Here is a 12,149-nt window from a genome sequence, read left to right on the forward strand (position 1 = left end):
GGCCCATGTAGTCCCTGAAGTCAGGAGATAGAATCAGCCCTAACTGAACTGTCTGGAAGAAAAGGAATAGTTCCCCAAAACTTTGGAGGTATTACCCAGCAGAGAGAATGGATGTCTTCTTTCTTTTCCACAGGACCTTATAGAACAGGACTTACCAGGTCTATTATCCAAGGTGGGAAAGAGGCTTAGCTATGGCAAGCAACTTTTTCAAGACAACGCTCCCAATCTTTCCAGGCCATAGCACACAGAATACATTTGCATGGCACACCCGGGTGAACTAATGATACTACATGCCTAGGAGGCAATTTCTCCTGACCTTTGTGCCCTGCTTGGCAACTTTAGGGCCATTTCTTTCCACCCTATAATCCATTTGTGGCAGCTGTGTAACATACCAGTTGGGAAGTGCCAGTTTAAGACTACACAATCCACCTGAGCTTTTAATACACCACACCTACCTCCCTTGCTGACCCAACCTCAGCAGTGCAAGGAACCCATATTACAACAGAGCACCCTTATGGTAAGTACCACTCTTTCTTCCCTCTCCCTAGGAGTTGTAACATCAGGCTACAGGCAGCTGGCAAACCCAGTGTTGAGATAATGTCTCTGACTCAACTTCATGGAACATATCCAAATTGTGTACACAACATAGTATGCTAAAATAAAAACAAACTTTATTTAGCCACAAATATATTTGTCAGCAAGAAGAAAGGTGTTTAAAATAAACTTCCTGGGGCAATTGGTTCCTGTGTACTTCTGACAGGAAAGTGGGAAGCACTTTGGGGAACTGGGTCACACCAATATGGCACAAACAAGTAGCTCACCAATGAGGAGGAGCTAGGCAGGAAGAAGATACAGAGGCCTTAAAGAAGGAAAAGAGAAAGAGGAAAGGAAGGGTCCTTGAGGAAAGCAGAAGAAGAGGTCTTGGGGGAGAAGAGGCAGCTTAGGAGGGAGCTGACCTGACTATGTACAGGGTTGACCATGATAGATATCCCTAGGCCTGGGTTGATTCAGCTGGGCCTACTCCAGAGAAAGAAGTTGCAGCGGGAGGAAGGGTCACTGGGAGGACCCTGGGGCCTGGCACACATATAGAAGTGGCGACCCAAGTTGGGTCCTGGCTTCTTCACAGTTCGCTTCACACATGGCTCCCTGTGGCCCCCACAGAGGGGCATGGGCAAGGGCCCCCCCAGCACAGACTTCCAAAAAGAGGTCCATATCTCCTTCTCATCCTTGGCCTCTGAAGCACTGGCCTGCCCCTCTACCACTTTGGCCATCACTTCCTTTTCTGGAATCTTTGGGGTCATGAGGGCACCCACACTAGGAAGTTCCAAGTTAGGAGAAGTTTGGGGATGGCTGGAAGATGGCTGAAAGTAGCTTGTCAGGTTTTTTTGGCCTCTGCTGGAGCCAGCTTGACTTGGCCGAGGCCTGGTTGAGCGCACACGGGCTTTGTTTTGGTGCATCTGTACCTGGGTTTTATTGTTGAGTCGCAGCGCTGATTGCTTGCACACAGGATCTTTGTGACGAACTAGGAAGCGAAAGATCTTGAGCTGGATGCCTGCAAACTCAGGGAGGAAGCGGGTACACAGAGGTGGGCACTCTTTTGCTGGCACAGAGGACACACTCAAGACTGCACCCACAGGGCAATGGTCAGAGCCCATCACTTCAGGCAGTAGGAAGGAGTCCTGGAAAGTGTCTATTACCAGGGTCCGGTCACCTAGCACATAGTCAAGCCGGGAGCCATAATTCAGATGGCGAGCACCACTGACTGCTGACCAGCAGGTGAATGCCCCCTCCTGCTTCGGCTGGAAGCAGCGGTAGCTATCGATGAAGGGTCCTACAGGGGACCCAGTCTGGCATCCCAGACTACTGAGCAAGCCATCCATCCACTTGCGCCCTGGGTCCTCTTCAAAACATTCCTGGTAAAAGGGAAAGAGGAATGAAGACAGAAGCAAAACTAGATGCCTAGACCTGGAAGAGACTTAAAACCAACTGCTTCATTTTTCAGATGAGAAAATGTGATTGTTCCAAAGAAGACTAATAATCAGGGTCACACAGTCCAGAACTGGTGGTATTCAATTTCCATCCTTACCTATTTAAAAGCCCATATTTGTTTTTCTTTCTGTATCAGACTACATTTGCCTTGTATTGATCCATAAATGCCAAATCTGAAAGCTTATTGTTTGCTTAATAAAAGCAATTCTCAGAACTGCTCCCAAAAGGATGGAAAGCAGGAAGTTAAAAATGGTTACTTCTAGGAAGTAGGGCTGGGAATAGGAGTTAAGAAGACTGTTAACCCTTTTCATTTAAACCCTCTGGAACTATTTGGCTTATCTTGTGTGTATCAAAGGCCTCACAGACCATCTTCCCGCTACCCCACCAACTCCTCAGCTGAGGGGCTCCACAAATCAATGCCTAAGTACTTCCTTTGGCTCTGATCCCCAGCTCATCCATCCATCCAATCCCCCTGCCCACCCACTCAATGAAAAATGTTCAAAAAACACAGATTATTTGCCAGGTATGATGCTAGGGACAAAGTGGGAGCCTGAACTCATACTCAAGTGATCTGGAGCTGGAAAGTGAAGGCTGATCAAGAGCAACCTAGGCAGAGGGTGTTATAAACTGAGAGGGCAGCCTCTGTAATGGGCCTGTGGAGAGAGGGAGCAGTGCTCCCAAAAGAGTTGAGGGGAGACCAGACTGGGGGCCAGCAGACCAGTAGGATAACAGTCATAGTCCATCTAAGCAAGAGAACATAATCATTCAAACTAGGGTAGAGCCTGAGGATACAAAGAAAAATGAAATTAAGAGATGATTTGGAACTAAAATCAACAGTACTCACTGATCAACTGAATGTGGGACAGGGGGTGGATAGAAAAGAACAATACTAACACAACTCCCAGGCTTCTGGTTGGAGCAGCCAAGGAGATAATGGTGCCATTTAGGGAGATGAAGACTAAAAGAGCCAGGGTACCTGGCTGGCTCATTCAGTAGAACATATGACTCTTGATCTCAGGGTCTTGAGTTCAAGCCCCATATTGGGCATGGAACCTACTTTAAAAAAAGGGGGGGGGGGTACTAAAAGAGCCATTCTTTTAGGAAGTGGACATATTCTACTATTTAGAAAGACTGTGCTTGTCATGTGACCTGGTACTATTAATTCTCTTTTCCCAGAAGGAAGAAGAGGTATAACTTTGAGATCTACAATAGTTCTGAACTAAGAAGAAAAGGCATAAAGTTATATAAAACTATCTCAGGAAGGAGAAAGAACAGACTGAGTAAATGCCTGATGAGGAATAAGGTAGGGAGGGACTGAAGGCTCACACTTTGTAATGTACAATCTCTTCCCTACCACACACAACCACAACCATTCTTTTTTTTTTTTTTATTTCTAAGAGAGAGAGAGAGAGAGACAGCGTGAGAAGGGGAGGATTAGAGAGAGAGGGAGTCACAGAATGAAACAGGCTCCAGGCTCTGAGCTGGCAGTCAGCACAGAGCCCGACGCGGGGCTCGAACCCACGAACCGCGAGATCATGACCCAAGCGAAAGTCGGATGCTTAACCGACTAAGCCACCCAGGCGCCCCACAACCATTCTTTCATTATCTCATTTCTGTTCATTTTTGCAGCTGAAAGCAACATCTACGTTTATATGGCTCTTCTGCAAACTAATCAAGGAATCTTCCTATAGCCTCTTCTTTGAGCCATGCCCAGTGCTGAGTTGGGCTAGGCCAGCATAAGTCACTCATCAGTCCCCTTTTGAGGCAAATTGGGAACTGGCTTATAGATTAAGTAGTTGTCAAGCTTGACTGTACAATAAAATTAACCTGGGACCTGTTAAAACATACTGCTATTGGGGGGCCTGGGTGGCTCAGGTCATGATCTCACAGTTTGTGGGTTCGAGCCCCACATCGGGCTCTGTGACAGCTAGCTCAGAGCCTGGAGCTTGCTTCAGATTCTGTGTCTCCCTCTCTCTCTGACCGTCCCCTGCTCACGTTGTCTCTCTCGGAAATAAATAAAACATTAAAAAAAATTTTTTTAATTAAAAAAAATAAAACATACTGCTACACTGGCCCCATGCCCAACAGATTCTGATTTAATTGGTCTGGGTGGCACCAAGATATGGCTATTCTTATAAAAGTTCCTCATTCTAGTGTGCTATCAGGGGGTGAGAACCATCAGCTTAAAAGACTCAGATGAGAGGTTCATACAAGAAAAAAAAGACAGAATGGTACAGTGAGAAGAGCCAAAATAAGAATAATTTTTGCAATGGACTGGGAGATGACCTGGGTGCAGTAGATGGAGTGTGTAGGAGTACTGAGGATGGAATTGGAGATGGCACAGACCAGAAAAAAAATCTTCAGTGCCAAGCCTAGATGTTTTCTCTGTATTGCATAAGGAACAAGGAGGTACTTACTGAAGGTTCATGAGCAAGAAACCATGTATGGTATTAGAGAAATGATCAAGGCAATGCAGAGTTCAAGGACCTTGAAATATGGCTCCCAAAGGACTCTCCAACCTCATGTCCGGCCACTCACTTCCCTTCTCATGTCACCACCTAACAAGAATGGGACTTGCAGTTCACCATGCACAGCAGGCAAATCCTCACCTTGAAGCCTCTGCTCATGCTAGAATGCTTTGCTTCCCCCATCCCAAAGCTCTGTTCTACTCATCTTAAAATCCAACCATTTTCAGATGTCTAGGCTGGCCCAGGAATCCCATTTCTCCAGGCACCCCTAGACTCCTGGCCTGCCATCTCTGCTTCAGCCTGAAGATACCTTTCTGTAATTGGCTGGTTTTATGTCCACAGCCCACCACCATGCTAAGACCTCTGAGGGGCCAAGAGCTAGTAATGACTGGTAACTGAGTCCCCAGCACATGGCTCAGGACCAAGCCAAGGGCAAGATCAGTAATGTCTGTCTTCTGAATGAATGAATAATCCTCAGTGCTTTGAGAATAGTATTTCAAACTAAGCTCTGCTTTTCCATGAAAGAAGCTATCCTTGGGCCCAAAATACAGCATTGGTTGGCTGGCTAAACAGAAACACAATCAGAAAAAAAAAAAAAAAAGAAGTGAGGCAAGGGACCTAGGAGAGCCTTACCAGGTTGACTGCATCCCAGTGGTCAATGGGGCGGTGGGCTGTATTCAGGTCACCCAGAATGATCACATGGCTGAAAAACATGATGTAGGATTATCAACTAGACATTCAAGAAAGGGACGCAGTAGTTCTGGCCCATGTACTTTCCCCTGGGCCCAAGAGCACAAATAGGCTACTTCCTACTTTGAGGCCAATGTGGGAACCCACAGAAATGCGTAGCAGCCTACATCTCCAACCTTACCATAACCTTACCACATTTTATGCCTGACTAACCCAATTCTGATCTCCAAAGATGATATCATTCCCTATTTGACATGATTATCTCACTGGTCTCTACCTAATGGCATCTTTCTGGACCTTCCAAGTTGAGCTTAGGTGCTACTTCTTTTAGGAAGCATCCCTTAATTACTCTAACCCACCCTCACTTTCCTGTCCTTCCCTGGGTCAAGACTTTTTCATTTGGTTCCAGGCACTTTTTCTTCATCTCATTTCATCCTTAAAACTATTCTGTGAGATAGAAATTCATACATTCAATTAACAAAAGAGAAAATAAAACAAGAAATAACCTTGGGGCTCATAGTGGGTAAAAGGAGCCACAATAGATGCTCAGAGGTATCTGAAAATAAAACCCGTATTTGTATCACTTTACCTGGTCCTCACAGCTCATATAGAGCAGGGCTGATTCAGGTAGGCATGCTGGTGTCTTCATCTAGGCTTTAAAGGAACTCAAAAGACAAAGGACCCCACATCCCTTCCAATGAAGCTTGACACCTAAATGGGCTGTGAATCTAGAACAAGCTCAAGTACTGCCCAGGTTTACAATACCTGCCAGCTGCCAGGAGGGCTTCTGCTCGGATCTGTAGCAAGCGATAGAAGCGCATCTTAAACGCCAGCCGCTCAGGTTTCCCAGGGTCCGCATGGGGACAATACACGTTGATTAGGGTCAAGGTCTTCTCTTTCCCTTCCCATGTGCTGGGGAGAAGAGACACACCCCCCAACCAAAAAGGTCATTTCCAAGCCTTCCCTCCCTATACCATGTAGATTCCACTTAATGGTTGTCTGTGGGATGGATGTGAAGAAGGCAATAGAAAAACATGAATGAGCTGGCATGCACAGAACTTGGGGACTGACTACATATGAGGCAGAGAGAGTGGCATCTATGATGACACCCAGGTAAACCAGGTGATGGTGCTGCCATTCACAATGATAGGACACCCAGAAAGAGTGCACTCTTGGGGGTGATGAGTTGCAAAGTTGCTTTTGAGGTGCCTGGGTAATAAGAGAGCTGGACCTCCTGCAGTTCCCCACTGTAGAGATGGGGAACTCAAAGCTCAAAGGGGAACATGATATGCCCAAGGTCACACAGTGAGTAGCCTAATTAGAACTAGAGTCCCAGAGGGGTGCCTGGGTGGCTTAGTCGGTTAAGCGTCCGACTTTCGCTTAGGTCATGATCTCGCGGTTCGTGGGTTCGAGCCCCGCATCGGGCTCTGTGCTGACTGCCAGCTCAGAGCCTGGAGGCTGTTTCGGTCTGTGACTCCCTCTCTCTCTGACCCTCCCCTGCTCACACTGTCTCTCTCTCTCTCTCTCTCTCCTAGAAATAAACAAAACATTAAAAAAAAAAAAAAGAACTAGAGTCCCAGAAAGGCAAGTTTAGGAAGTTTTCCATGATCAACACGTTTATTAAGGAAAGCCTCAGAATCATCAAACTCAGAGTAGAAGCAGCAGTGCTCAGTGACAGAGGGATGTGAGCTATTACCGGATTTTGTGCTGTGTGAGGAGGGCCCGGCCCTCACTATCCAGAGCCCGAAGCTCCTCCTGGGTGAACTCATCCATGTTTCCATAGCAACCCACGTCTCCCTTCTGAGTGGCAAGTAGGCCAGTGAGGCCTTCTTCAGCAGCCATGGGGGTAGCACTGTCCTTACAGAAGGTGGCTACACCTGGAGACAGACAGAGTACTCTGAGCAGGCCTCGAAGCCAACAGCCTATTACACAGCTTGTTGTCCCCACATGTTACCTGAGGCATCTTCATCAAGTGTGGCTGTAATGACAACCCTCCCAACTCAAGGGCCATGGATGTCTCCAAGAGCCTGAGGCAACTCTACTCAAACCATGGAGTCTGAGTTCCTTCATCTAGAAAAGCCACAGAATTAATAACAGCTAATATTCTAAATGTTTTACATGGACACATGGTAAGTACTCAAAAAGTGTTAGCTATTGTTATTATCACATGGACTAATTTGTTTAATCTTTGTACAGGCATGCCCCAGTAGATTTTGAGTTTAGTTCCAGACCACAATAAAGGAAATATTGTAATAAAGTGAGTCAAATGAATTTTTTGGTTTCCCAGTACAGATAAGTTACGTTGTTACTATGCTGTAGTCTATTAAATGTACAATATTTTGTCTAAAAAAACAATGTATATGCCTTAATTAAAAAATACTTTATTGCTAAAAAAATCCTTACCTGTTAATCTGAGCTTTCAGCAAGTTGCAAGCACTGATCACACATTACCATAACAAATATAATAAAAATGTTTGAAATACCTGCAATACAGGGTTGCCATAAAACCTTCAGTTTACAAAAAATGCAATATCTGGGGCACCTGGGTGGCTCACTCAATTAAGTGTCCAATGCTTGATTTTGGCTCAGGTCATGATATCACGGTTCGAGATCAAGGCCCTCCCATGTAGGGCTCTGTGCTGTCAACATGGAGCCTACTTGTGATTCTCTTTCTCTCTTTGCCTCTCTCCTCTCTCCTGCTCACATGCACTCTCTCTCTCAAAATATATAAACATTAAAATAAATAAAATAACACAATATCTGCAAAACACAAAGTGAAGTACTTACAGATGTATGTATATATATATAAACATATTTATGTATATTCATGTTATATATTTATTTACATAGAAGTTTATATATAAGCATTATATATAAGTATATATATATATATACATACAACACAAAGTATGCCTGTACTAGCCCTAGAAGGTAGGCATTACCTGCCATTTTTCAGCTGAAAAACATGAAGCCTAAAGAGGTTGAGTAACTTGCCAGAGGGTACACAGCTAGGAAGTGAGATAGGATTCAAATCTAGGCAGTCTGGCTCTAGAGCTCATACAATTAACTACCACATGATTGTTTCCAAAGTCCAATAGGATAATTTTATACATAAAAACTATCCTTCACATAATTTTATGTGACTTTAGCTTTGTGGACTAAAAGCCTGGAGGCCTGCAACATTGAGTAGAATGAGGGGATGCAACAGAGACAGGCCAGAGCCACTGCCCTCACCATGACCCTTGGTAAACACCACTAGATCACCTGCCAGAATATGAAAAAGCAGAGTGACCAGGTTAAGGGAAAGTCCGAAGAATGAGAATGACAGGCTCTCTGCTGCCATCTGCAAGCAGAGGGACTCAGAGATTATTCAGCAGAAGCAGAGAAAGGCTAAGAAGAAGGAGGAACCCAAGTAGCTTTGTGTCCAACCCTCTTGCCCTTCCCTGTGTGCCTGGAGCCAGGCCCATCAAGGTTTGTGTTTTCTCCTATAGCACTCACAGGTCCCAGCACAGATGGCATTCCTTTTGCCCTGAGTTTGCAACAGGTCCCTTTTGTACTTTCCTTCCCCTTAGGTAGCCTCTTTTTCCCCTGGATCATCCTGGGAATCAGGGGGTTACCCCTTCCCAGTATTTTTTGTTCCTGTGAGAATCACCCCAAAGTATTAAAAGTAGCTTTGTAATTTCAAAAAATTAAAAATAAAAAGCCTAAGTTTCTTATGACCTCATCAAATATTGGAAAACTTCCCCTGAACTGCCTCCATCACTCATTTTAAGTCCCCCAGAAAGACCCATTTACCAGAATAGCCACTGCGGCTGCGGCTGAAGCTGAAATAGGAGTTATAGCCGTCAGTGATAGCCAGGGGCTCAGTCAGCACATCTCCTGCAAAAACAAACAAACAAACCTTAAGATTGTGTCAGAGATAAAAGTAAAGCCCTGGACACACAAAGGTCTGGAATTACAGTTGTAGGCTAATTCATTTTACACATCAGAACCAGAGTTGGGAGGAAATATCTATGATTAGTGGAGAGTCTAGAAAGTTTGGGACTAGTGAAGAAATTGATATAAGGAGGGGGAGGCTAAGGAATGGGAGGTAGGGAATTAGGTGGGAAGAAGCTAATGATTAGGTTAATGGAGGGAGCTGGAGGTGGGGAACCGAAATATGGGAGGGAACTGGGAATCCGAGCTGGGAATAGGAGGTAGGAAACGGAGGCAATTACAGGACCTGAACTGGGGATGAAGGGAAATGTAGTTCGAGGGTCCCAGAGGTGGTGCATGGGAGAGGGAAGGAATGGGAGGTGTTGAGCTTGGGTGCAAGAGAGAGGGAACTTAGGGGATCTAACCTTGGAGTGGGACATGACATAGAAATGCTAAGAGGTTCTGAAGCTGGTAAGAAGAGAAATAGAAGATGTAAGGGAAGAACTGAGGATCTGAAATGGAAAGGAAAAAGGGAAGAACTCAGAGAATCTGAACTGAGGGTAAAGGTGGGGTCTGAGCTGGGCGCAAGGAAGGGGAGCTGGAGCTGAACAGTGTGTGGAAAGAGGAAATTTGGGGTACTGATCTGGGACAAGAGAATGAGTGGAAATTAGAGAATCTGAGCGAGGATGAAGGTCGGAAGGGTGAGGAAATTAAAGTTCTGCTGTGGACAGGAGATGAAGTGGGAATTAAGACATTAAGCTGGAGTGAGAGACAGGAGGAGTTTAAGGGGGAGGGGATCAGGATTCTGAAATGTGTGTAAGAGGACTCTACGGATAGAGAAATGGCAAAGTAAAATGAAATTAAGTAAGGGACAAAAGTTAGTAGAAAAGGTAAAGTATGGTAGGGGTCTTGGACATCTGTGCGCTCACTCGTCACTTTAGTCTCCTGGAAACAAACGATGTCGGCATCCAGCTTGTCCAAAATGCGCCCCACGACCATGGAGGCATAGTTGCTGGGCTCCTCGTGTACCATCCCTTGCAGGGGGCTCCGGATCCCATTGACGTTCCAGCTCACCACGCGCAACATCTTGACTGCAACACTTCACAGTCCGTGCCCAATCTAGGGGTACAGATCGGCCGGACACCCCCAATTTGGCCAGATTCTGACTTCCGCGCGTAATGGCGCCTGCGTTCTCCTGCGCGCCACTACGGGGTCCTTGAAGGTGGGGCGGGGCTTCGAGTTCCTCAGTTCTTATTGGCGGGAGGAGCGGAATTTGAATGAGGTGGTGCAAACGCCTACTGGGAGGAATGAATGTCAAGAGGAAGCTCTGCTGTTAAGCTCCCGCTCCTCCCGCCTAACGCTGGCGTCAGACTTCCTTTCCTTGCTGCTCAAAAGCCCTCTGGGTGCCACTACTTAAAACGAGATTTTGCCACCTTTTAAGCAGCGGAACCTTGAATGGAACCGCGCTGCGACTGAAGCCCCGTCCCTAGGGCGACGGACCCCCAAGTGCTTTGCTGGCTGCGTCACTGGCGTCCTGGCAGTAATTGCTGTAACTGTGCTTGGGTTGGGAGAGGGGATATGGGAAGGGAACTGAGCGGCTAGAGGGAGCAGGAAGTACATTAGTGGAATAAGTCTTAGGGGAAGGCCCCTGGCTTTATAGGGCAAGGAGAGAGGAAGGGAGGAAGCTGTCTCAAACCCACCTAATGGCCATTATTTGTCTTATAACATAATGCCTTATAACATTCCTAAGGACATGGTCCAACACATACTTTTCTAGGTTCCATTTCTCAGATGAGTAAAATCGAAGTCCAGAGAATTTAAGTGGGCCACCCAATCTCCAGAGCAGCACTGTCTCCCAGTGTAGCCCATGGCTCTTCCATATGCATTATTTGTTTCATTCTCTGGACAACCCTGTAAGGGGTATTAAGGCTAAGTATGAGAGAATGAGTGAATTCACCCCAGTCTCACAGAAGCGGTAAAGCCAGGATTAAAACTATCTTAATCAGCTCAAGGAATACTTTCCTGAATAAGTTTTTCCTAACACCCATATACCACACCGCCCCAGTTAGATCTTTTCCTCTGGGCCCCCACAGCTCCCTCTGGTCCATTCAGTCACAGCATTTATCACAATGCACAGCTACCATTGATTCTTGTTTTTGTCACACGACTTCCAGCAACTTGACAATATTGACTATGTCTGATTCATCTTGTTAACCCCATCTTCTAATCTAGGGCACAGCATATATTAGGAGCCTATAAATATTTCCTAACTGAATGAACAAACACAGGACAAATGCAAAACCAACATGTTAGTGACATGTTTTTGAGAACACAGTAGAAATAATAGACATGTCCAATGTCCAAGAAAAAGTATGACTTTGCATTCTTAGTTTCCTCACCCCAAATTGCAACATAATTATTTCCCCAGAATTCTTTTATAGTCTTAGAGCCATAATCCTCAATGTCTGCAGAAAAGACCCAAAGAGCTGCTTTCTTCTAGAGGACTTAAAGGTTACCTTCCAGTTATTGCCATCAAGATAAATAGCTCTGCAATTAAAATAAAAAATTTGTTGCTTTGAGCTTTTTCATGCTTTGGTGGTTATTGGCTCAGGATTGAGTCCCAGGAGTGGGATAACTAGGACAAAGGAAATTAACATTTTTATAGCTCTTGCTTCGTATTGCCAAAGCAATGTCCAGTAAGAGTCCGTGCCCATTTACACTGAAGACCAATCTGAAACTCAGCCCCGAAGAAATCCAGATCTTGCCTGTCTCCATTGCTGGTTTTAATTTCCCCATTCTGCAGTTGCTTGTTAATATTAGTTCTGACCTTTGGTGCAAGGAGAACACACGGTTGGCCTGAAGAGAAAAGGCTCCGGGTGGCTCACAAACTTCTTTGACAACTAACAGCTGATATTTCAACAGAGGGCACACATGCCCCTCTTACTAAGGGTACTTCCCTAGCCTCTCCAAGGAAACAACCAAAGACTCTCTCTTTGATGCCACCCATGGACTTGCTTTGAGAGTCTAAATGCAAGAACGCTGTGTGTCGGATAATTAGCAATGGAAGAAAAAATCTCTAGGAGAACA

General features: G+C 45.5%; 1 protein-coding gene across 1 annotated transcript; it reads right to left on the minus strand.

The window, feature by feature from the left end:
- Positions 1-648: 648 nt before the first annotated feature.
- On the minus strand, positions 649-10,255 carry APEX2 (apurinic/apyrimidinic endodeoxyribonuclease 2). The gene is made up of 6 exons (XM_039224823.1): positions 9,992-10,255; positions 8,943-9,026; positions 6,844-7,024; positions 5,913-6,059; positions 5,091-5,160; positions 649-1,913 (listed from the first exon to the last, which is right to left on the minus strand). Exons 1-6 carry the CDS (start codon positions 10,146-10,148, stop codon positions 1,008-1,010), a joined length of 1,545 nt encoding a protein of 514 aa, XP_039080754.1. The 5' UTR covers positions 10,149-10,255; the 3' UTR covers positions 649-1,007.
- Between the last annotated feature and the right edge of the window lie 1,894 nt (positions 10,256-12,149).

This window comes from Hyaena hyaena, unplaced genomic scaffold (genome assembly GCF_003009895.1).
Source record: "Hyaena hyaena isolate Hyena2069 unplaced genomic scaffold, ASM300989v1 scaffold_1789, whole genome shotgun sequence".
In the NCBI taxonomy this organism is placed as follows: Eukaryota; Metazoa; Chordata; class Mammalia; order Carnivora; family Hyaenidae; genus Hyaena; species Hyaena hyaena.

What these genes read in the sequence shown, in the direction of transcription:
- APEX2 (XM_039224823.1), bottom strand. Translation starts at nt 10,148, where the DNA reads ATGTTGCGCGTGGTGAGCTGGAACGTCAATGGGATCCGGAGCCCCCTG. An exon ending in CAGCCGCAGTGGCTATTCTG is followed by an intron (nt 7,025 to 8,942) that starts GTAAATGGGTCT and finishes GTCTGTCTCCAG; the next exon opens with GTGTAGCCACCTTCTGTAAG. An exon ending in GCCCTCCTGGCAGCTGGCAG is followed by an intron (nt 5,161 to 5,912) that starts GTATTGTAAACC and finishes CATGTTTTTCAG; the next exon opens with CCATGTGATCATTCTGGGTG.